Below are 24,777 nucleotides of genomic sequence, written 5' to 3'. Positions count from 1 at the left end.
GATCAATACAAAGCAAATCTAAGGTTGAAACAACCCACACATGCACACAGCCCTAGTTCAACACTCACCTTCACAGGTCCACACCTCACCTCAACACACCCACCTACACATTTCCAGACACTCTGTATGTACACACACAATACATAAACGTTTGTAATAATAAGGTATTATTTGTTATACTACACTATAGACTACACTATGCATAACATATATTCTATGAACACTTTACTTCACATGTTTACATGTGTATATCTTTGCTTGTGTGTATATATATATATATATATATATATATATATATATATATATATATATATATATTCATGTCTACTCAACTATATAATGATACCATACCATGCTAGCTGGGGTAACAGCCGGGTCAAAGTCAGGAGTGAGGTCATTCTGGTTTTCAAGGACTTTCCAAGATATTTGAGAACTGGTCCGGTGCACCACGCCTTGATATAAATAGAACGTTTCTATGGTAACCGAGTCCTACAGATTGATTTTTTGTGTCTTTGTGGCTTCCCGTTTGACCCTGACATGATCCTGACCGTCGTAGGTCGGAGGCTGTGAAGACCCCCCCCAAGTATGACTACACGGGTTACTGGACGAAGACTTACCTTTTGTAGACATAGTTTTAACACTTAAGAGTGTAGATCTTCTTAACCCAGCCTGAGGTGATGTATATACAACATGTTTAATCCTGACAGCATATATACTGGATCATCCCACAATGTCAACATGTTACATTCCTTTTCCTGACTCACACAACATCATTCAGGATTCATGTTTTGGCTTTGCCTTTACAAAAAATAACATATAAAAAAAATCACTTTTCACAACATCTCCTGGAGTAACATTCGGATTCCTCCCATCAAACTTAACATAACACGACATAACGATACCCCTTAAAATACTGGTATGGACTGTGTGTGGATGTTTTATTTGTACTATGTGTGTGTATATGTTTGCATGCGTGTGCTTGGTTGTGAATGTTTGCTTGCTTTACCGTCTGTCTGTGTGGTTATATGTGTGTGTGTGTGTGTGTGTGTGTGTGTGTGTGTGTGTGTGTGTGTGTGCGTGTGCGTGTGTCTGTGTGCGTGTGTGTTTGTGTGTTTGTGAGGCTACAGTACCTCAGTACCTGGCTATAGGGCTCACCTTACCAACATCAGCATATATGATACACATGAAGAAAACAGACTGTCTTAAGGCGTCGTCATGGTAACATCTGTTGACATATCTTACAGGGAAGGACGAGAGATGGTCGTAACATGTCCGCTGGTCTCTGAGAACACAAAGTAGTCTTTGGACGCCTCAGGACATTCAGGTGTCACATTTGTCCTGCAGTGATGGCCTTTCAGTTCGTCAAAGTCCTCCAATCCGAGATCAGATTGTGGTGCCGTTGCCGTGATAGCAGCAGCTTCCTGTGTATCTGGGGTTGAAGGTCGGGTCAGGTAAGGGCGGTTAGAGTCACACAACACCTGACCCCGAACATCTAACAGTAGCAACTAAAAGACTGCTGCTGATTGATACCCTGTAATGTCGCCGTGCAGGGTAGATGACATCGTTAGGGACCAGCCAATCCAAAAACAGCGGGCTGTGTTGTGACAACACAAGGAGCCGTCTCACTGTGAAACCCATCGGAATGTCTCTCACAACAAAACAATGTAGAGGACAATGTATAGGCTTTTCTTTTCAAGGGGACTCTTAATTTGGTAATTTGGTAGTTTCTTGTATGAATCTAAAGCCTTAGCATTGCTTTGTTATTATATCTGCTGGTCGCTAGCAATCCTTCTTCTATATAAATCTGATAGTAATCCTCGGTGATAAATAGTTTAATCCTTATTCAATCTAAAAATCTGCATTCACAGATTTATTAAAGTGAATATAAGCTGGCGGACTTAATCGCCTCTTTTTGTTTGTGCAAGAGCTAGCATTTCTGGTGGCTCTAGCTCGTAAATGTGCTTTTAGAGTAGAATATTATTATTAGAGTAACATTATATTATTACACAAGAATAGGGCTTTCTGCTCTGTTACTTAAAACAACCATAATCTTTTCTCCACTGAATGTATTTCATATATAAGTTTTGAACAATTATAAATGATATTTATAGATAACATTTATACTGTATATAAGTTATATATAATGTTTATAAATAACCTTTATACTGAATATAAGTTATATTATATTTCTAAGTTATATTTATAGTTCTAAGTTATATTTAACTTTATAGATAACCTTCATACAGAATATAAGTTCTATATAACCTTTTATAGATAACCTTTATAATGTGTATAAATTATTTATAACACTATAGATAACTTTGGGTAACTTAACGTAATCTCTGGTTCTTTGATAACAGAGTTAGGTGTTTCACTATAGGAATCGCCTAGGTGTGACCTACTAAAAAAGAAAATAAATAAATAAATAAAGCGTCTTAGAGTACCATATTAAACGCTATATAAATTTCATTTATTATTATTATTATTATTACTACTGGAAGCTCCAATTGCACCACGTCTGTCCTTGACAGACTGGTCGGACTGTGCCACAGGGTCCCGCCCCCTGCACTTATACAGTCGACCCGTCCTCCTCAAATCATTCTATACAGGTTTCTTTCCATGTAAATGCAAGGAGGGACGTGTTGGTGAAACACCTAACTCTGTTATCAAAGAACCAGGGATTACGTTGAGTAACCCAAAGTTATTTTTCTAACCTCGCTCGGTGTTTCACTATGGGAGATATAGACCACTCCCGTATTGCATATGTCTCCCGAAGCCATGCAAATTCAGCCAGGCAGCAAACATCGCTTTGAGTCTGGTGAGATCGTCTCCAGCACGGCTTGAGAAACAGAAGGCCCTGAGACATCCAGCCTATAAAACCTAACAAAGGTGTGAGGCGTAGCCCAGCTCGCCGCAGCACAAATGTCACGCACCGACGCTCCCCTGAATAAGGCCCATGAAGTAGCCATACCCCTTGTGGAGTGGGCCCTCAAGCCATGGGGGGGCTGCAAGCCCCTACTTTCATAAGCAAGAGATATAGCCTCCACAATCCAGTGGGACAGCCTCTGGTGGGACAAAGGCTTGCCTCTATGGCGAGTGGCCCAAGACACGAACAGCTGATCCCTTTTCCGAAAAGCAGCTGACCGACTCACATATACATGTAGGGCCCGTACTGGGCATAATGTATTGAGTCTCTGCTCCTCCGCAGAGGAGAACGGAGGCGGATGAAACGCCGACAGTTCCACCGTGAGGCACCTATAGGTCGACTCAACCACCTTAGGCACAAAAGCCGGATTGGGCCGCAGGCAGACCTTGGAGATCCCCGGAGCAAACTGCAAGCAGGAAGGACGGAGAGTCAATGCCTGTAAATCACTCACACACTTAGCTGTGGTTAAAGCTTAGAGCAACACCACCTTCAGCGACACAAACTTCATCCCCAATGCCTCCAACGGCTCAAAAGGGTGATGAGACAGGGCATCCAGCACCACCGATAATATTACTTATTACTCAGCCGAACCAGGTTAAAAGCCTACGACTGCGTTAGACGACGGAATCCTTGACGGCCCGTCTGTGAACTGTTAAGCAGTTTAAAGCTAACCTAGATGAGCTGAGGGAGCTTGAGTAGCTTTCTCACGGGAAAAAAGCGAGAAATGATTTGAGGAGGGTGGGTCGACTGTATAAGTGCAGGAGGCGGGACCCTGTGGCGCAGTCCGACCTGTCTGTTAAGGACAGACGTGGTGCAATTGGAGCTTCCAGTAGTAGGTCACGCCTAGCCGATTCCCAAGGTGAAACACTGAGCGAAGTTAGAAAAAGAACCTTAATATACAGTACATAAGTTATTTAAATAAGCTTTATAGATAAGCTTTATATAATGTTTAGAACTTTTAACCTTGGTAGATAACCTTTCCATACAGTATATGATCTCTATTTCTAATTTATTTACTGTAAATAACTAAAATAATAGAAACCTTCTTTAGATCCATGTTTTCAGAGCATTGTGCTCAGGATGTGCTTCTCCTCAACTTCGTGTATATTTCCTGGGAGGGTTGACCATGACCACGTTGTCACTTCCTGTCACATGTGCGGCTAGACCACGCCCTGCCAAGCACGAGCGGGTACGGAAACATCCGCCTTGCCCTCTTCCCGTCCACTCCCCTCCGTCGTCGTCGTCGTGGTCACCGCGGTCGTCGCGGCAACCGGCCCCTCCCCGCCGGGCGCCGCCGCCAGCTGCGTGAGCCGCAGGTGCACCGAACCGTACGTCCGCTTGGGCCCGACGAAGCCCCCGCCCCTGCCCCCACGCCGTCGCCGCCCCGCGGCCCCCCCGTGGCACACGGACGCCATCAGCAGCACCGAGAGCAGCATGCCCCCGAGGGTGAGAAGCCCCAGCCCCGCGATGATGCAGCGGTCCAGGTGGGTGCCCAGCGCCGAGTAGTAGGCCTCCAGGCGCTCCATGCGCCGCGCCGACACCGCCTGCCGGTTGAGCAGGTGGGCGTCGCGGGGGATGCTGTAGGCCACCAGCACCAGCACCATGCCGCTCAGCAGGAACACCAGCGCCAGCACAAAGCCGTAGTCGGCCGCCCGGTCCTCCACGCTGACCCGCGCCGCCAGCTCCACGCCCCCCTCCTCCTCGCCGCCGCCCGCCTCCTCCTCCTCGCCGTAGGAGTGGGGAGGGGGAGGGAGGGGAGGAGCGGGCCGCTGGGGGAGGGTCTCCTGGAGAGGAGAGGAGGTGAACAGGGGGAGGGAATGGGAAGAATCCATGAAACTGGAAGTCGGTGTAATTGTGTGTTCAGGCGGGGAGGAAAGGAAGAGAGAAGGGAGAGGAGAGGAGAATAGGAAGAGAGAAAGGAGAGGAGAATAGGAAGAGAGAAAGGAGAGGAGAATAGGAAGAGAGGAGAGAAGGAGAATAGGAAGAGAGAGAGGAGAGGAGAATAGGAAGAGAGAGAGGAGAGGAGAATAGGAAGAGAGAGAGGAGAGGAGATAGGAAGAGAGAGGAGAGGAGAATAGGAAGAGAGAGAGGAGAGGAGAATAGGAAGAGAGAGGAGAGGAGGAGAATAGGAAGAGAGAAAGGAGAGGAGAATAGGAAGAGAGGAGAGGAGAATAGGAAGAGAGAGAGGAGAGGAGATAGGAAGAGAGAGGAGAGGAGAATAGGAAGAGAGAGAGGGGAAGAGAGAAGAGAAGGGGGATAATCTGTTCACCCAGCATGCTCTGGGGACCTTGTCTATAGACAGTGATTTATAGCAACTGATCATTGATAGGCTTTCTACTCCACTAGGCTTGATCATCTGAACATCTGCCGGTAATATCTACTGGCAGATGTGGAGGGGGTTAAAACGATTGGGGAACGATTGTGGGCAAGCAGATGCTAAACTCAATTTAAGAAGTTGGGGTCTCAAAGAAACTAACCAAAATGGGGTTACAGCTGATGAATCGCGGTTTCGGGGCTAGGCATGACTTGATGATTGGTAAAGGTTTAACACAATGGTTTATTCAGAGATACAACGTAAACGGAGATGTACTCTGGAGGTGGTTCACGAAACATCTCCCGGCTACAGGTAAATCTTCAGTCTAGTATGGGCGGGATACCTGGTATAGAAGCCACGTTTGTAGGATCTGATTAATCTCCGAACCATAAACTGTATATTGTTTTCTTGACCACTTCTGCCAAAGCAGGAACTAGTCGGAACTGTTGTTGGTACTAAAAAAAGTGTGTGTTACAATGAGGTAGGCCTACTAATGTTAGCTTTGACATCTTGTGGTCTAATAAGGCATAGAATTAATTAATTTACATCACAAGACAAAAACAATATGGGACGACTGATCTAGAAGCGAAGAGTTTTGTTCTCCCAAGGTTCTGGGTTCAATCCCCTATGTCTTCGATCTACCTGTAGGCATGCTAGAGGAATCTGTCGAAACTGAAGGGAACATTAGGGTTTGAAAGCAACAGGCTACTCACTTGGTTCAATGCGAGGGTGCAGGGTCGACCGGGCTGTCCTCCCTGTGGTCCGCTGGGTTGCCCCTCATCCTGCTGGTATGACGCGTTGTCGAAGCCGCGGCAGGCGCCCCCCGCCCCGGGCCTGGTCGCTGTCCACGGTGCTGAGGTCGGTACCGGAGCGGCGGCGTTTCGCGCGCCGCCTCCATTCTTTCCGATCTCGCGCAGCTCTACGGCGTTGAAAGACGCTTCCATCGGACCCCGCGCGATGTGCTCATGTCGTTGGAACGACGCCTTCAGTCCGATTTATGTTGACTAACGAACACAATGAAGAAATGTCTGTTAGAGAAGTCAAACGATGCACGCACGCACGCGCACACTCTCACACACACACACACACACACACACACACACACACACACACACACACACACACACACACACACACACACACACACACACACACACACACACACACACACAGCCTCTCTCCCTATCCCTCTCTCTCTCTCTCACACACACACACACAAACACGCACAAACACACACACTACATCAATACGGCTGGCACAAAAATGAATATGAAATAGTGGAATTAAATTGAAATTAAATTGCCTCCATAAAATATATTCCTAATGAAGCCAAAACCAGTCGTAGTATTGCTGCCTGCTGACGCGGTCTTTCCGCACCTCAACACAGCCGCCCCTCTCAAGCCGACCTTGTGATGTCATCACAAAACACGTCTGATTCGGGCTCGTGAGGATACCGAGGATCCGATCGACCAGAGATAATGTCACGAGGAGGCTAAGATAAGTGCTTGTGGTGATGGAGATGGACGACCACCCCCCCCCCCCCCCCCCCCCCCCCCCCCCCCCCCTTCAAGGTCCGCCTCGCGACGCAATAACCCCGCGTCGTTAACGACAACGGCGGCCGCGGAGGTTGATAACCCGCCTGACGTCGATACACGCGATGACTAAACAGATAGATCACAATGTCATAGAGATGAGACACTCACCTGGCAGGCCTATTGATAATCAGAGACATCGCGACATCGAAAGACCGGTTTGAATCCAGGGATTGAGGCTATTGCGAGGAAGAGCTGGAGATAGAGAGAGAGAGAGAGAGAGAGAGAGAGAGAGAGAGAGAGAGAGAGAGAGAGAGAGAGAGAGAGAGAGAGAGAGAGAGAGAGAGAGAGAGAGAGAGAGAGAGAGATCTGAGCTAAACTGACCATGCGCAGACTCAATAGCTGCTTTCACACAGTGTGTGTGTGTGTGTGTGTGTGTGTGTGTGTGTGTGTGTGTGTGTGTGTGTGTGTGTGTGTGTGTGTGTGTGTGTGTGTGTGTGTGTGTGTGTGTGTGTGTGTGTGTGTGTGTGTGTGTGTGTGTGTGTGTTTTTTTGTGTGTGTGTTCGTGTGTCTCTTAATGCGACCAGAGCCATTGATAGATGGGTGTTTTGCCGGCGTCAAACACTTGATTTTGGTTCACAAAATTCCAAAGAGAGCCTTAACATTTTATATCTACTTAAACTCAATGAAAGCGAAATGCTCAATAACAAATCCCTCACATATAGAGAGACCCATCCCAGTGGTTACCGTCATCAAGACCTTTCGCGGACCACCTCAAATGCAAACGGTCAAACATGTATTAAAGCACATCCAGTGTCTGAGCAAAGAGCGCCTGCATGGGCTGCTCTCCATTTTTTGAGAGCAGCCCATGCAGGCGCTCTTTGCTCAGCCACTGGATGTATAACACAGAATATAACACAGAACATCAATGGAAGATTACAACATGTGAAGGTATGCAACTATCATTGAAATAATAAAATAATCATGTTTTCTACAATTGTAAATCTGTATAGGCCTACCTATAAAGAGAATTATACCCCATGAACCACCTGCAATACACTCGCTTACCACTGGTTGAAAACCACTGCTCTAGAGTCCAGACTAGAGCGATGGCCCCTCAGACAGTTCTGGGACCCTGTTCAAAATCACAAGCAGAGCCACGTTAACCCAATTGGTAACTTCTGACTGGATGGCATTAATACGCACAACTTTAACTCTAATGCAAACTAATGCAAACGTCTTCAATAAGATGCGCAGCCCTTCTGTTCAGATTGGTACTGCTTTATTTATTTTTAGCAAATAGGAGAGATGCTCTGGCTACCATTCAGGGGTAGACCACTTCCTCACCTCGTGCGACCTTATACCTTATTTATGACAGTATACCCTATTAATAATGACATAGGCCTACTTTAATCTACTGATACGAGGTATATTTAAGATATCCATAATAAAACATTAACTAGTACAAATAAAATACTTACTCGTTAAAAAATAACGATATCTTAAATTAATTGTCTGAATTATTTTTTGACTGGTCTAAATTAAATTCTTACTAGAAATCAGATTTAATCAGGCTACAACTGAAACGGCTTGGCATACATGGTGTAGCCATTCAGATGTTTTTGAGTCCAATCTAACTCCATCGGAGATGTTTGTAACTTCGACGGGAAAACATAATCATCCCTTAACTTGTAAATTCCTGACAGCAACGAGTAACATCAGTACAAAAAAATGCATTTGGTGAAACAACTGATCTTCTACTAATGCATCACCGGAATAGGGTGAGATGACCATGAATTGAGTGGCGATTCGTCCTGCCCTTTCCGGTAGACCCCATGGGACCTATGAGATCATAAATATGGGTTTCAATGCAGATAAAGTAAATATTTTCTGGTCCCAGTCTTTATATGCCCCGGATTACACATATGTTGTTTGTGGATTTAAATTATATTTTTTCTTGCAAAGAAATCCTTTTTGATGACATCATACACCCCCACTAAAAAAATCCCCACGAAACCACTGCTCTTAGTCGAAGCCAGCAGTCACATGTAGAGGTCAAGAGAGATGAGAGAAAGAAAAAGAGGACAGTGAGAAAGAAAGAGAAAGAGAGTATCTGGACTCCCTATTACACACCAATGAGATAGACCTTCCTCCCATTAAACACTGTGTTCTGCTTGTAACCATTACCGTACACACAACTTATAGTAAGAGTGAAAGCCAAGTCCCATACGGTGTTTGCCCCCCTCTCCCTCTCCCCCTGATGAAGGCTAGCTCTGGTGCTGAAAGAGTAGGGGAGGGGGTCTTCATTGTGCTCATAATTCTTCGTAAGAGTGTGGTACGATCTTTTTAAACGCTGGTAAAATGAATTGCAACAGATTGGATTAGAATTTTATGAATTGGTATTTCTATATATATATATATATATATATATAGAAATACCTATTTAAATGTCCGACCGACATAAAAATATATATTTAAATGTCGGTCGAAGTGTTCATATATGTATATCATTTTATATACATATATTACGCATACTTATTTTTATGGATTGGTGATCATATTACCAAAAATAATTCAAAGGATCTAATTACCAGATCCACTTTGGGTAGATAATAAGTAAATTAAAAAAGGGAAAGCAGATTTGTGACTTAATATAGTCTGGTTTCACTTGAAGTCTTAGCCGCAGTCAGGTGTAGAAGTCGATATCACGGGGTCTCCAGGCACATGCAATTCGACTTTGAATGCTGATCTATTCGCAATTATTAAGTGACATGTTTGGTTGTCAGATTACTGATGGGATAAGATTAAATGTTAAATCATCTTGTTCCATGTGCCCCATTCTAGCTAAAGGTCTTGGGGGGGAAACCCAAACTGACTGAAGGCTGGCCCGACTCACCGGAAAGTCAGCCTCATTGATTGAGCCAAACTGAAGCGGCTGAGCGTGGTGCGGGGGGTGATTTCACTCGGTGGGGGGATGAGGAGGTGCAGTGTTGTTGACGGGGGTGAGGGCAATTTCGGGGGCAGCGGCCCCAGGGGGAAGAAGTGATGATTCATCCTCTGACAGGCTCATATTTAAAGGGACACTTCACCCATTTGCATTAAGCTTTGTATCGTTAGAAACCCAGTCATATTTCTGAATGGTCTTGCATCATTCCATCATTTTCCCCTGAGACGGGAGAGATCTGTATCTACCTCTAACCCTTCCTGCTTTAAATGACGCAAAATGATGATTTTTGCGTCATTCAAACCCGCCTAGGGGGTGGGATTCACCTACGCTACAGACCTATTACAAATCAGTGCCAGTGGGTGGGACTTAGGGGTGTATGGTACAAACGGTATAGAAGGTACACCGATGTGAATTTACGCTACAGTATGGCTTTTATTGTTACTTGTTACCATATGAAAGTCTTAACTTTCATATGGTACCTCAGCTGTGTAGATAGCATGACGTGAAAAATATCCTTTAGGCATTGTTAGCATTTATCTTCTACCAGGAGTAAACCGCATATCTTGCAAGCAGCTAGCCTCTAGCCAGTCTTTGGTCCCAAAGACCATGCTCGACCAAAAAGTAAATAAAATGTTACTTTTGCATGTCATCCCTTGGATTAAAAATCAATGCCCAGTATTAGATTCATTAACATTTTTAATTAACAACCCAGTGATATGAGTTAGTCTCTATACAATTTTTTTTATTTTAAAACATAATGGTGTGTTCATTGAAAGAAAATAAGATGTGTTCTGGCCCATAAAACACACAAGGGACAATATTTATATTGCTTTGTGGCAATATAATTAAAAAACAAAAATCCAACCCTTGAAAATATTACATTTAAAACCAAATGTACCTTTTATCTACAAAAACGAACACCCAGAAGTAGAAACATGTAAAATAGCACCCATCTTTATAAACATCACTAGAATGCTTAGTAAATGGTTGGTTGGATTATCTCTTAGAGCTAAAACAAGCTTTACAATACATCTCTCTTCACAGGACAAAAACAAGGACCATTCAGCTTCCCTTACTCACTAGAAAATTACAAATCGTAAAAATACAGGTATATTACAGGTAAAATACAGGCAGGGCTATGATACAGGTAAAATGGATGGAGATGCTCCAGTCCTCAACACTCCAGTAAGTGTACATCACACAGCATTCGGCCTGTTACTGTACATGACCCTCTACATCAGTCGGTCTGTTACTGTACATGACTCTCTGCAGCAGGCTGTCTGTTACTGTACATGACTCCACAACAGTTTGTTACTGTACATGACACTACAGCAGTCGGCCTGTTACTGTATGACACTCTACAGCAGTCTGTCTGTTAATGTACATGACACTCAGTCAGGGCTCCAGACTAACTTTTTTCACTAGGAGCACTGTGGCCCCTAACTGAAAATCTTAGGGGCGCAACCAGAAATTTTAGGGGCACACATGGCAGAGACTAAGGTCTCGCCATTACATAGGTGTAGACATAATCAGACATAGAAGGACTGACAATCTGTCTGTCCATCCGTTAATCCGTACGCCTGTTTCTGTGTCTGTCAGTTCCCTACCTGTCGGCCTGTATGTCTACAGACTATCTCCCTGACACAACGTATTTTCCGTCTGTCTCTACACTTGTCTGTCTTCATGTCAACCTGTGTCTTCTTGTCAAGTCTCTCCGCCTGTGTGTCAGTCTGTGTCTCCATGTTTGTCTGTCTCTACACCCTTCTCCCTCGCTGCCTTCACTCCACCTGTCTGTCTGTCTCCCCAGCTGTCCTTCTCTCCAGTCGTCTGCCTGTCTGTCTACAGACTCTGTCTCTCTGACACTACATCCTGTAGTCTCTTCAACAGGACGTCCGGGCTGCCACCGCCTCCCTCGGGACACGCCCTCTTTGTGGGGGAGTCGCACGCCGATGACATCATCACCTCCCCCTCCATGGTGAACGCCCTCTTCCGGCTCACGCAGCCCTGACGCAACATCTTGTTGATGTCTGACAGCTCCTGGTGGTGGTGGGGAGTGAGGAAGGACAGCTTAGAAAATGAAAGACTAAAGGTACGGCCACACTGAACGCGTTACGCGCGTTAGAGGCGTTGAAAATCGGCATTTTTGCATAGGGAAGCATTGGTTTAGGCGTGTAGATGCGTTACACGCGCTAAAGCAGCACGTTACGCGTGTTAGACGCGTTTTACGCACCTAAATAACGCGGCCAACGCAAAATTTTACTATTGACGTGTGACGCTTAGCCGCGATAGCCAATCACCGTTGAGCTTGACCCGATGTCACTGGGAGAGAGACTTAGGACGCACAGAAGCAGAAAGAACATGGACGACCAAGTCATCAATTCAGTGTGTGCTGAAACGATGAGGAGGTGGTGAAACTCACCCAGCTGTGAGCGCCTATCATGGATGTCATGAACTAGAGTTTAGGTTCTCTGCCCGAGCCCGAGCCGACCCGCGGGCCGGGTCGGGCCGATATTTCCCACCACTATCCTCGGGCCGGGCCTTTGATCGAGCGTTTGTGCTTTTTTTTTTTAAATCATTGCTTTATTGTCCTAGTCTGAGGAGAAATCGATGCCATAAACAGAAATATTATAGGCCTTTATTACAAGGGTCTTCTAAATGCCGTGGAACGCTCCGTTCACTTGCTTGGGTAGTAGTCCGGTAACTTGTTAACCCAAGCGTCTTCGGTTGCTAAGCGACGTCAACGTCTTTGGCGGACTATTTCACTGCTGATCAACACTACGAATGCTGGTAACGAATAAATTGTAAAAAGACACAACATGTGAAGTTATTTTTTCGTTTTGGCAAGGAGCTGTGCATTAAGCGGGATAATGTGTAGAACGTCGCCGGTCATATCGAAAATAAGCTACTTCAGGGTGAGGCAAGACACCTCCGTTTAGCTGCGTAGGCACGTTGAACCATCTTTGTGACACACAATGACCAAGCGTCAGGTTAGGCGCGTTATGCACGTAATCTTACGCGTGTAACGCGTTCAGGGCGGCCGTACCTTAAGACAAGAGAATGGATACAGCGTTTCAGGAAACTTCATCCAGTATTGGTTTTAGGCAGCTGTGTGTGTGTGTGTGTGTGTGTGTGTGTGTGTGTGTGTGTGTGTGTGTGTGTGTGTGTGTGTGTGTGTGTACCTTGGAGGGGCTGCGGTTGAAGCGGTAGGTGTAGGGGTTGGGGGAGGAGCAGGAGGGGGAGGCGCTCTTGTGGGGGGAGACGTAGAGGGAGTGTCTCTGGGAGACGCGGCGAGGAGAGAGGGGCTGGGCTCTCACCGAGGGGAAGGGCGAAAGAGGGGGCGCGTCCGCCTGCAGGATACACACACACATTATAAACTACACACATATTATATAAAACACACATATTATAAATTTCAAACCCATTATATATTCCACACACATTATATATTACACACATATTATATATAACACACACAAATAATATATGACGCAAAAAAATTGTATTTAATGCAGCATCCATCAAACTATTATATGAAGAATTCTGACTCCGATTATGTACAATAATAGTATGAATTGGGCCCCTGGGAGGGCGCGTGTGTGCGTTTGCCCGTTTGTCGTGTTTCCGTGTACATGTGTGTGTCTACCCTGATGTCACCCGTGTTCGTGTCCATGCGTGTGTTTGTGTGTACCCTGTTGTCATGTGTTGCGTATCTCAAAGCGAAGCTCTTCATCTTCAGTATGAACACAGTGTTGTAGAACTGGATGAGGTCACCCCGCTCCTCCACTGGTTGGTCAGGGCCCGCCTCTCCTGAGCCCTGATTGGCCTTCTCTGCCGCTAGGGGAAAACATACAAGAGAGAGGGTTTATCGTTGGAAGTGTTAGCGTCTAGGTTTAAAGAATGTGAAAGGGGAACATTTTAGGAAAACTAAGAATAAAACATTCCGATTTGTTGTGTGTGTGTTTGCACCCAGTGTGTGCGTATGCACAGTGGTGCGTGTGATTGAGTAAGTGAGTGTGTGTTTGTGTGTACAGTGGTGCGAGTGTGGGGGTATGTTAGTGTGGGGGTATGTTTGTGTGTGAGTGCGTTTGTGTGTCTTACATTCTCCACCAGAGGCAGGATCTATCTCCATGTTCTCATCTGCTCCCTGGTCTTTAGAGGTGTGACTCAACAGTACACTACGATACACCTGTACACACACACACACACACACATAGACACAGACACACACACACATTAAAAACAAGCACATAATCCAACCACTACAATATATAATGTTTATGCATGTAGAATGAGTGTATGGTATATAAATCCGACCATGTGTGTATACTAGGGATGTGTCGGTCGCGACTGATTCGTTACAACGAACGAATCCCGAACGTGAACGACAAGAACTGGTTCCCCAAAACACGAAGAACTGGTTCTTTGATTCTTTTTTTTTAACATAAACCAAACATATGGTCACGTAAATAAAATATACAAACGAACAGAGCTCCGTCTCCCCGCGACTTCCATTGATTGAGTCTACAACTTTCTCAAAGATTCAGCCAATGAGAGGTAGCAATGGTGTTGGAATGGCACCTGGGTAAACCAATGACAAGGCGGTACCGTCGAATATGCGCGCTTTCTCTGTCTGACGTATCTTGGGTCATACCATTCGACTCATATATCCCCCTACATTTTTTCGAAAATAGACTTGACCTCCATCTGTTTATTGGATAAACGCATTTCCCAATCCCAGGAGTCTTTGCTCCATTCTACGTCAATTTAAGAACAAACAAAGAAATTAAACTGCAGTTCGTATTTTTTATTTATGACCATGCAAGTTCTGTAATGCCTGAACAATGAAGAATTAAATGTAAAGTAAAATAAAATTATAAATGTAAAACCATGAATGAAATATAGAGAGTAAGCAGGTGGTATAAATATTGGTGGGACGTTTGACATACTAAATAGCAGGTTTCTCCAAATGTGGACTGCGGTCTTGACGGTCCTATCCGGACCCACGACTAATAAAAAAAAAAGAAAATATATAAAAAAAAGTTTTTTTATTTTTTATTTTTTTTAAGATGTAATCTGACGTAACGAACGAATCAAAACGAACGAATCAAATAAACGAATCGTTATAGTGAACTGAACTGAAAGAACTAGTTCCCGGAAAAGAATCATTTTGCCCATCCCTAGTGTATACTACGTGCTCATCAATCTTACGTGGCTGTTAGCTTGTGGCTGGCTGCGGTAACACTTCATGATGTCCTGGAAGGACTGACCTTCCCTGGTGATCTGCAGGAGGAGGAGAAGGAAGAGAGCTGTTCGACTGCTTATATATTTGCAATACACCAATGTGTGTTCGTGCACGTTTGTCTGTGAGTGTGAGAGTATATGTATGTGTGTGTACCTTGGAGACGATGTAGACGCTACACAGCAGCAGTTGGTCGAGGTGTCGGTCCTTCATCATCTCAGAGCAGTGGACGACCACGTGCTCAAAACACGTCCATATCTTCCCACGCAGCTCAGAGGACACGTCCAGCTTCACACACAGGTCCCTCAGACGCACGCTGGCAAGGTGGTACACCTGGCACACACACAAAATGAGATAAAAGTCGTCCATTTAAAAGGGCACATCATAATTCTGTGATGAAGCACGCCATTAGAGCTAGAGAACCTGTGTGTGTCTGTGTGTCTGTGTGTCTGTCTGTGTGTGTGTGTGTGTGTGTGTGTGTGTGTGTGTGTGTGTGTGTGTGTGTGTGTGTTTGTGTGTGTGTGTGTGTGTGTGCGCCTGCGTGTGTGCGCCTGCGTGTGTGCGCCTGGTTGTGTGTGTGTGTGTGTGTGTGTGTGTGTGTGTGTGTGTAGGGTTAGGGCATCTTGCTAGGTTTAGAGAAACCTCGACAGCTGGAAGGAGCTGTGGATCATTCTAGCAACCTTCAGGTAGCCCATCAACCCGCCGTCCCTCCAGAGCCTCGGCCGCCCCGACCGGCACGCGTGCGTACCTTCCTGAAGAACAGAGCCAGGGAGCCTGTGCGTCGGGGCCGGGTGCTCCCTGGCGGGGGCTCTGAGGCTGCGGGGGCCGCACTGACACGGCTCGGGGATGTGGTCAGAAGGAACTGGGCTGTGATTGGTCCGTTCTGGGGGCCCGGACTGGGCTGGAGCTGGAGCAACGTGATGTTGCCGTTGCTGTTCATACCTGGAGACATATAAACAATCGTGTACACACGATTACATTAAGTCATTTACAACCAACAAACACGCAGGGAGGGGGCAGTGGCTCTGGAGGAGACACGTCATTGTAGGCTATTGTGTGACCATTTCGCCAGTAATTATCTTTGAATCCATTTGAATGAAATCCACAAAACTATCAAAAAGGTGAAGGGAATGAGGTATCGCGTGTACCTTGCAGTAGGCCACCTGGGTGGACCGTCACCAGGGTGGTCTGGCCCCCGGGGGGCCCTATCTTCAGGGTCCCCATCGTGCCGAACACCAGCCGCTTGGCGGGAGAGGGCATGGCTGCCGTCGCCCCGGACGACGGGGTCGCTGGGGGGTCGTCCCCGAAGAGCCGGCGCTTAGCGCTGCCGGCGGCGGGCGAGCTGAAGCGGTCGTGGACGGAGAGGGGCGAGGGAGGGATGTCTGGGGGGGGGGGAAGGGAAGAGAAAAGAAAGAAAGAAAGAAAGAAAGAAAGAAAGAAAGAAAGAAAGAAAGAAAGAAAGAAAGAGAGAGAGAGAGAGAGAGAGATTACACTGTAGATATTGAGGTATGTCCTATTGTAGAGAGAAAGGTGCATCTGACAGGGAGAGAGCGGTATGTTATATATATAAATGCGTATTGTAGCCAGGTGTGTGTGCTACCTTTGCGGGCGCTGCCCAGGCCGGTGCGGACCTGGCGGATGCGGGGGTGGGCGAGGGGGGACTGCGCCACAAGGGGGAGGTGGGAGGAGGACGGACCAGAACCTCCGGCCGCTCCTGGTCCACCGTCCAGACAATCGGAGAAGTTCACCTGGAGGGACAGAAAGGTAGCGAGATAAAAATTCAGGTAGATAGAGCCCCAGATAGTGAGACAGACGGATGGATGGACTGACGTGTGTGTGTGTGTCTCCAGGGTGTGTGTATTAAGAGTATCAGTGTCTATGACAGCGTTAATGTTTCCAGACCTCCTCTACAGTCGGGACCTGGTGTCCAGAAGCCCCCAGGGCGGTCCACAGGGCAGAGTCCCGGGTCCACGCCTCCTTCTCTAGGACCTGCTCCTCAATGGAGTTCAGGTGTTTCACCATGTCCCTGGAGAGACCCTCCTCCGCCCGGATGAACACCTCGATCACCTAAGACGAGTGCAAGTACCGTGTACTGTATCAGAGCTGGAACGGTACTGCGTTGGTGCTCGGTTAGAACTGGGCACATTATTAGTTCTGTGTAAAGTATTAGTACTGCTTGGTTCTTTTAGGTCTGTGTAAAGTATTAGCACTGTGTTGGTACTAGGGCTGTCAACGAATATTCGAAGTTCGAATATTCGTTCGAAATGTATCCAAAAACGCGAATTCGAACGTGAAAATTAATATTCAAATGTGAAAAAACACTCCCACGGTACAAGCGCCTCTATCTGCTTTGTGAATGAGCCTCTGTCTGTTCGCGATGTCCCTCATAATATTCAAATGTGAAAAAACACTCCCGCGGTACAAGTGTAACAGACTAATATTGTGAAGAGCGAATGTATTTTATCCCCTCGGGGTTTCCGTACTTGGATATAGGTATTCCAGCTCGGCTACGCCATTCAATAAGCATACGAAGTAGAGCTCAGGGAGCTAGTAGTCTGGCTGGTGAAAGCTGCTATAACGCAATGTTCTCGGCAAAGTCCGAGACAGCTTTTTTTTCATGAATCCGAACGGTGCGTAGTGCTGGCCCTTTCGCTGGCATGGTGGAAGACGTAGGCGACATGCATTTTTTCCTTTATCGATTTTAATAGGCCTTCTCGATAAATGGTAAGCAAAGCAAGGAACGTTACCACTAGCATACTTTGTAACATTCAGAAGCGGGCGTCTTCTTCAGATTACTATAGTTTGCGCGCTTGCAGGTGTGGTGGTGAAATGCAAGCGATACCAAGTTGTGGCTTTTCATGATTTGCCTCCACGTTACTGGGCTGTTTATAGGATATATATATATCCCACTAATTTGAACCATGGTTTTGTCGCATTATTGACGGCAACTGCGTAAAATAGGCAACCAGATATTCGAATAGTTCGAATTCGTAATTTTTTTCCAAACGAACATTCAAATGTCATTTTTGAGCAATTTTGACAGCCCTAGTTGGTACGATGTTAGTACTGTGTAAAGTATTAGTTCTGTGTTGGTACTCTGTTAGTACTGTGTAGGTTTGGTACCTTAAAGAAGTAGAAAGGGGGCAGGCTGAGAGTGGAGGTGATCCAGGGGAAGGTTCTCTGGGAGCTGTAGGAGAACAGCACCACCTCCAGACAGCAGGCCAGCAAGGAGCTGTGGAACAACTCCTGACCCAGTAGAACCTAGACAGACACAGACACACACACACGTTAGAGACAGATAGATAGTAGGGGTGTGCCAAAATATCGATACTGCGACATATCGCGATATTTCGTCTTGCGGGACGTTATCGATATGCTGACGCCAAATATCGATATTCAAAGGTCCCATGACATGAAAATCTCTCTTTATGAGGTTTTCTAACATAAAAATGAGTTCCCCTAGCCTGCCTATGGTCCCCCAATTGCTAAAACTTGCGTTTGGTGTAAAACGAGCACTAGCTGTTCTGCTCGCCTTTGAAAAAACGGAGGCTCAAGTGCGCTGATTTGGAATGTCTGTATTCTTGACGTCATCAGGAATCTCAGCTCCTCCCCTTACTCTGCCTGGCCCGCCCAGAGACGTTGGCCCTCCAATGAGACTCGACCGTGCGAGCGCCACATGTGTGTGTGTTTGTGTGAATACACACACTGTAACGCAAGTGTTTCTTGTCGGTTCTTTGACGTGTCTTGTATTTCCACAACGAGACTGTTGTGGGGGTTATGTTATCTCAGCCATGGTTGAGAAGGAATTGGGAGAAAGGAACTTTGGCTTTGACTGGCTGAAGTACATGAACTGCGTCATGCCGCCGGTTGCCGCGAGGCACCATCGCCCGGCAGCGGGCAGCCGGCAGCGCGCGGTTCAGTCGACTTCAGGTTGATGTGAAAGTGAGCCAGAGACGTCGCAGAACCCGACAAAGTCGTTTGTGATTCATTATATCGTCTCGAGGCGCACACCGCTTTTGGCCGTGATAATATGCATTAAATTATATAGATTTCTATGTATTATATGATATTATTTAGATTTTATTTTGGGGGGAAGGAACTTTGGCTATGACTCCCTCAAGAACATGAACTACGACATGGAGGAGAAAGGGATTGTTGGCGGCGAATGTCTCCAGCTTGAGACCCGCTGAGGGACCACCGCCGGAGGCGGAGGTGCCTAAGCGCTGCTCGGGAACAATCCCTTTCTCCTCCTTGTCGTGGTTCGGTCTACTTCACATTGATGAGGACGTTGAAGAACCAGGAACGTCGGAGAACCCAACGCGGTCGTTTGAGATTCATAATATCGGATCACACATCTTTTGGCGGATATAATATATATTATATAGATATCTATGTAGGCTATATGATAATATTTTGATATAGAGCTCCAGGACTCCCGTGTGTTCTAGAATATTTACAGAACACGGCTAAAGGCTGTGTGCGCCTCGCCATTGCGATACATCCACTGTAAACAGAGCGAATGAAACTAAGCAATGAAATGTTTTCTGCATTTATTTTGTTTTCTAATTTTCTGTTACTTTGCATAAAATGTTTTTGTAATAAATTCTGAATTTCTTCAGTGACACAGATACCGTGAAGTATCGTGGGTGAAATTTCTTGCAATATATCGATAATCGCAGAATCGCTGTATCATGATATTATCGTTATCGTGGGTAAAATATCGTGATAGTATCGTATCGTGGGGTACCTAGTGATACCCAGCCCTAATAGATAGACAGAGAGATCAGTAGGTAGAGAGACCGGTAGGTAGACAGGGAGACCTACGGTCATGTCCTTCCCTGGGAGACGTTTGGTCTCCTGCACCATGACGTTCTCCAGGACCTTGAAGTACAGAATCTCAGCCAGCTTCAGACGCTTCTCCGCAAAATCTGAAACACAACATGAGGAGTCATACTAACTCCCTGTTTTACATAACATGGCGAAGTGTTATCTATGTGTGATCCCGCTGTGTTTTTCCATGTCTCTAGTGTAGTGTAGTCTAGCGTGGTATGTTGTGGTGTCATCTATGGGTGATCCGGCTGTGTTTTTCGGGCCTCTAGTGTAGTGTAGCCTATGTGTAATCCAGGTGTGTTGTCCGTGTCTCTAGTGTAGTACAGCAAAGTCTGTATATTGTAGAGAAAACTGTGCGGTGTAGTGTAGCAGAGTAAAGTGTAATGTTACCTATGTGTGATCCAGGCGTGTTGTCCGTGTCTCTGGTGTAGTGGTCTTTGAAGGTCTGTCCCAGTGTCTTCACCCTGCACAGGATGGTCTCGGTAGGGTCACTGGAACACGACCTTTTGGGGTCATCACAAAAAAAACGGTTAGTCGATCATCAATCAAAGAAACTTTGATTACAGCACACACCATATTGGAGAAGGCACGCTAGGTTTGGCAGACGGAGTCAAAGAGAGGGACAAGGAAAGAGGGAAAGAGAAAAAGACGGTCAGTGCATTTACATGCATACTGAAAAGTAAAGTGAAACCTGGTTCCCCCATACCAGGGCATTCATGTAGGCATGCATTCATGAATTCAGGCATTTAAACAGACAAGCCTGGTTATGTGACCTGGAAATGAATCTCACAGCAAGAGTGAGAGGGAGTCACTCTTGAATGTAAGAGATAGTGGAAAGGAGAGGCATTGTGTGAGAGAGAGATAGCGACGGTGAAAGAAAGCGACATTGAGAGAGCGAGAGACTCACTTGAAGATGCTGATGAGATGTTCGCTGGGGGTTGTCCGCAGTCCCGCCACCATGCTCTGTAACCGGGTTACACTCTGCGTTGCCGAGGAAACGGGCGTGACGAGCAGCTCCTTCTCCTTGAGGTAGCCCCGCCCCGTCAGCGGGGTCGAGGGAGCAAGAGACGCTGACTGGGGGAGGGAGGGAGGCAGGGAGGGAGAGGGAGAGAGTGAGATATTAAGTAGGAGACGTTTAATTAAAGATTTTAGAAAATGTGTACGTGCTAGCGTCTGTCTGTCTGCGTGTGTACCTTCTGTACGTGCTGCTGCAGGGGGTTTGTAGGGGGTTCCAGCGGGGCCTTCCGGGGCGTCCCTATCTCCTCGTCGGCATCGGCCCCCAGGAACACACGCTCGTCAAAGTCACCCACCGTCAGCACATACTCCTCGTACTCCCTGTTGATGGCCTTACTAGACACACAGACACAGACACACAGACACTCAAAGTCAGCTGTAGTCATTTATACAGATATCTCTATAGATTTACCAATTTCTGACATGTTATAAAGTTGAAACTTCATACCATGTATAATAACATGTATAAACATGTTATAAAGGTAATACTTCATAACATGTATGAACTCAATTATAAGCGGTGGTAAAGTTTATATTTTCAAATCCAACTTACACGTGAATAAAGCGGCGACTTACTTGTTGTCAATAAAGTTCTGGGGGTCCAGCACTTCCGTAAGCAGGTCGTCGTTTCCTTTCAGAATCTGTCACAGGAGAAGAATGCAGGTTAAGTGATGGTCGGTCGTAACACCATATCATCTGAGAGAGAATGGCAACACTGGAGTTGAGTGTGGAGCAAGGTTACTAATGAATGGTATGCTGTGGGGTGTTTGGGTGTGCGTGCATGCAGGTGTGTTTTGTGGGGACCTGTCTGCTGAAGAGCTGGTACATATAGGGTCTGAAGTAGTGAGGTGTGTAGTGAGGACTGTGGGGGTTTTGTGGGGACCTGTCTGCTGAAGAGCCGGTGCATGTAGGGTCTGAAGTAGTGCTGTTTGATGCTCTTGGCCTCCATCACCAGGCCATCGTGCTGCTCACAGAGGCGCTCCAAGACACACGGGGTGGCATCCTTCTCTGGGGAAGACAGCCCTTCGCCACGCTGGGCTGGAAGACCAGCTAGATGCACACACATGGTGATAAATACACAGTAGTCCATGTCTCGCACCACCAGACTCAGGCTCACCGCCATAAGACTACTGAACTCATAAGCTACCTAGCTCACCACTATGACACTTTAGAAGTAGCCACTTTAGAACTTGCCACTTTATACCAGTCAACATCTGGATAAACACGTCTGTTTACATTTTACATTTATTTAGTTTTGCATTTAGGTCCCTGCTCTCCTACTTGTGTTCCTCTTATACACTTACTTTTTATTACTATTATTATTATATATATTTTTTATGATTTAAGTTTAAGCTTTCCTAGTTGTGTTTCTCATATAACTTTACGTTCTCTTAAATTGCACTGTTGGAGGAGCCCAAGACTAAACAATTTCATTGCCAGCGACTGCTCTGTAATTGTTGTGCATATGACAATAAAACCATCTTGAATCTCGAAAAACATAAATTCCCCCGCCTACCGGTGAATGCAGGGTTGATGAGGTTGGCCCGGTGGGAGCAGAGACTAGCGTTGGAGAACACCAGGTCCAGACAACACAGCAGGAGGTGGTAGGAGTTCACCAGGTCATCAGCGATCATAGGGAAGTTCCCTGCAGCGCACACAGACACACACACATACAATGGGGTGGCGTTCCTCCTCCAACATCCTGTCGTCACCATGGTACCCTCCCATCATTACCATGGTAACCTCTTGACATGTTAACCATTGGTGATCTGTGTGTGTGTGCTTGTGTACCTTTAGTGCAGACAAACAGAGTCCAGCAGAACTTGAACACATCCGTGATGTGGCACGGCCGCCGTCTGGGAGAGAGAAGAGGGGAGATCCAACAGGTGTGGCCGTTCATACGTGTAGCACAACACACTCTGTGTGTGTGTGTGTGTGTGTGTGTGTGTGTGTGTGTGTGTGTGTGTGTGTGTGTGTGTGTGTGTGTGTGTGTGTGTGTGTGTGTGTGTGTGTGTGTGTGTGTGTGTGTGTTGTACCTGTGTTTCCTGCTGCGTGGCTGCCTGGGAGGCTCCGCTCCCTGTGGGTCCTGGAACACGTCCATGAAGATCGGTTCAAACTTGCGGAATATCACCGTGGAAACCTCAAAGTTACGCTCCAAGCTGTCCATGCGCAACCTGAAGTCCTGCTGCAGGTTGGACATGTCTGCCCACTTCCTCATCTTTGAGAAGAACTGTATCAGACTGAGGAGGAAGAGGAGAACTACATTAGACTGAGGAGGAAGAGGAGAACTGGATCAGACAGAGGAGGAAGAGGAGAACTGGATCAGAATGAGGAGGAAGAGGAGAACTGGATCAGACAGAGGAGGAAGAGGAGAACTGGATCAGACAGAGGAGGAAGAGGAGAACTACATTAGACTGAGGAGGAAGAGGAGAACTGGATCAGACTGAGGAGGAAGAGGAGAACTGGATCAGACTGAGGAGGAAGAGGAGAACTGGATCAGACTGAGGAGGAAGAGGAGAACTGGATCAGACTGAGGAGGAAGAGGAGAACTGGATCAGACTGAGGAGGAAGAGGAGAACTGGATCAGACTGAGGAGGAAGAGGAGAACTGGATCAGACAGAGGAGGAAGAGGAGAACTGGATCAGACAGAGGAGGAAGAGGAGAACTGGATCAGACTGAGGAGGAAGAGGAGAACTGGATCAGACAGAGGAGGAAGAGGAGAACTGGATCCAACTGAGGAGGAAGAGGAGAACTGGATCAGACAGAGGAGGAAGAGGAGAACTGGATCAGACAGAGGAGGAAGAGGAGAACTGGATCAGACAGAGGAGGAAGAGGAGAACAGGGAGACAGAGGAGGAAGAGGAGAACTGGATCAGACAGGAGGAAGAGGAGAACTGGATCAGACAGAGGAGGAAGAGGAGAACTGGATCAGACAGAGGAGGAAGAGAAGAACTAGATCAGACTGTCAGGAGGAACAGAATCAAGGATGTGGGTTATCAAGGATAAGTCATCAACGGTGGGTGCTGCACAATGCACACCAGGAGTAAACTATAGTAGGAAGCTCTTTATTGCCATCCACTTTTTTTTGCAGCTACCCGCTGCCTGTATTTGCAGTTGGCGTGGGTGTGTGTTGAATCGTCTACCTGAGTTTGGCTGTGCGCAGGATCCTGGTGAGGGAGACGCAGTTCCCCTCCATCAGACCCCGGCCCACTGTGGGGACAGAGCTCTTCCTGCACGCTGCGTACAACGAACACGCCAGCCAGTGGACCACCTCCCCCTGGTGACGAGTATAGCGGTTAGTCAACAGAAGTTAGGGCACGTAACCATGGCAACCTCCACGCTTGATATGATTGTGTATGCATGTCAATCAGGGCCTCTCCCTGACAAGTAGGCAAAGTAAATAAACAGTAGCTGCAGACAGTGCATTTGTATTCCAGATATATGAACATGTTTTCAGATTTGTATATATAAAAATATATGAAATGTATATATATTAGCAGATATACCTCCAGTGTGTATGTGTTCCACATTGCAGTGAAGTTCTCCATGGCTTCAGTAGCAGTCTGCTCGTCCATGTTCAGCTCCTGGCACAGAGTCTCCAGGCTCCTTCGGACCGAACTTTCGTCCATCCTCCCCGAATCCGAATCCGGCGATTCGTCTCCCCCCATTCGTGAATCCGATTTACAGAACCAAAATTATAACTCGTGTTTATACAGACCAAAGTCCAAGAGAGGAAGTCCCGAGTTTGTGTTTTGGTCCGAAAACCACCTTCTGATCGACTTCCGGGACTGCGATTCCCAGGGTGCATCACGTTGGCGCGAAAACCTGCTTGGCCGCGACCAATGAGCGCCGAGTAAACAATGGGGAAGGGCGTCTCTTCTCTGCGTCACTGCATGTGCTCCATGACATTGTTTCTCGTCATAGTATTTAGTCATTTAAAATGTAAATTTATCCCGGAATGTTACAGAATGGGGGA

The 24,777-nt window shown here is 46.5% G+C and overlaps 2 protein-coding genes across 2 annotated transcripts; both read right to left on the bottom strand.

Moving 5' to 3' along the window:
- Positions 1–675: 675 nt before the first annotated feature.
- tmem74b (transmembrane protein 74B) lies at positions 676–7,037 on the bottom strand. The gene is made up of 3 exons (XM_030373990.1): positions 6,944–7,037; positions 5,954–6,244; positions 676–4,710 (listed from the first exon to the last, which is right to left on the bottom strand). The coding sequence occupies exons 2-3, from the start codon at positions 6,182–6,184 to the stop codon at positions 4,087–4,089; spliced, it is 855 nt and encodes a 284-aa protein (XP_030229850.1). The 5' UTR covers positions 6,185–6,244; positions 6,944–7,037; the 3' UTR covers positions 676–4,086.
- A 3,360-nt stretch (positions 7,038–10,397) lies between these two features.
- On the bottom strand, positions 10,398–24,608 carry rbl1 (retinoblastoma-like 1 (p107)). The gene is made up of 22 exons (XM_030373957.1): positions 24,308–24,608; positions 23,945–24,078; positions 22,839–23,042; positions 22,594–22,658; positions 22,319–22,447; positions 21,686–21,852; positions 21,379–21,443; positions 20,982–21,138; positions 20,696–20,862; positions 20,179–20,291; positions 19,783–19,886; positions 18,082–18,219; positions 16,861–17,025; positions 16,559–16,706; positions 16,107–16,340; positions 15,707–15,900; positions 15,115–15,291; positions 14,928–14,999; positions 13,818–13,905; positions 13,408–13,553; positions 12,899–13,066; positions 10,398–11,756 (listed from the first exon to the last, which is right to left on the bottom strand). Exons 1-22 carry the CDS (start codon positions 24,467–24,469, stop codon positions 11,559–11,561), a joined length of 3,195 nt encoding a protein of 1,064 aa, XP_030229817.1. The 5' UTR covers positions 24,470–24,608; the 3' UTR covers positions 10,398–11,558.
- Positions 24,609–24,777: the final 169 nt, after the last annotated feature.

The sequence above is a fragment of the Gadus morhua genome, chromosome 13, assembly GCF_902167405.1.
Source record: "Gadus morhua chromosome 13, gadMor3.0, whole genome shotgun sequence".
NCBI lineage: Eukaryota > Metazoa > Chordata > Actinopteri > Gadiformes > Gadidae > Gadus > Gadus morhua.
The sequence above is the reverse complement of the archived record's forward strand: the minus strand, read 5'-3'. Positions and strand labels throughout refer to the sequence as shown.

Coding starts and splice junctions, on each gene's coding strand:
- tmem74b (XM_030373990.1), bottom strand. CDS start 6,184: ATGGAAGCGTCTTTCAACGCCGTAGAGCTGCGCGAGATCGGAAAGAAT. Junction 4,711..5,953: donor GCACCCTCGCATTGAACCAA/GTGAGTAGCCTG, acceptor TCTCCTCTCCAG/GAGACCCTCCCCCAGCGGCC.
- rbl1 (XM_030373957.1), bottom strand. CDS start 24,469: ATGGGGGGAGACGAATCGCCGGATTCGGATTCGGGGAGGATGGACGAA. Junction 18,220..19,782: donor TCCCAGGGAAGGACATGACC/GTAGGTCTCCCT, acceptor GTGTCTGTCTAG/GTTCTACTGGGTCAGGAGTT. Junction 13,906..14,927: donor AGCCACAAGCTAACAGCCAC/GTAAGATTGATG, acceptor GTGTGTGTACAG/GTGTATCGTAGTGTACTGTT.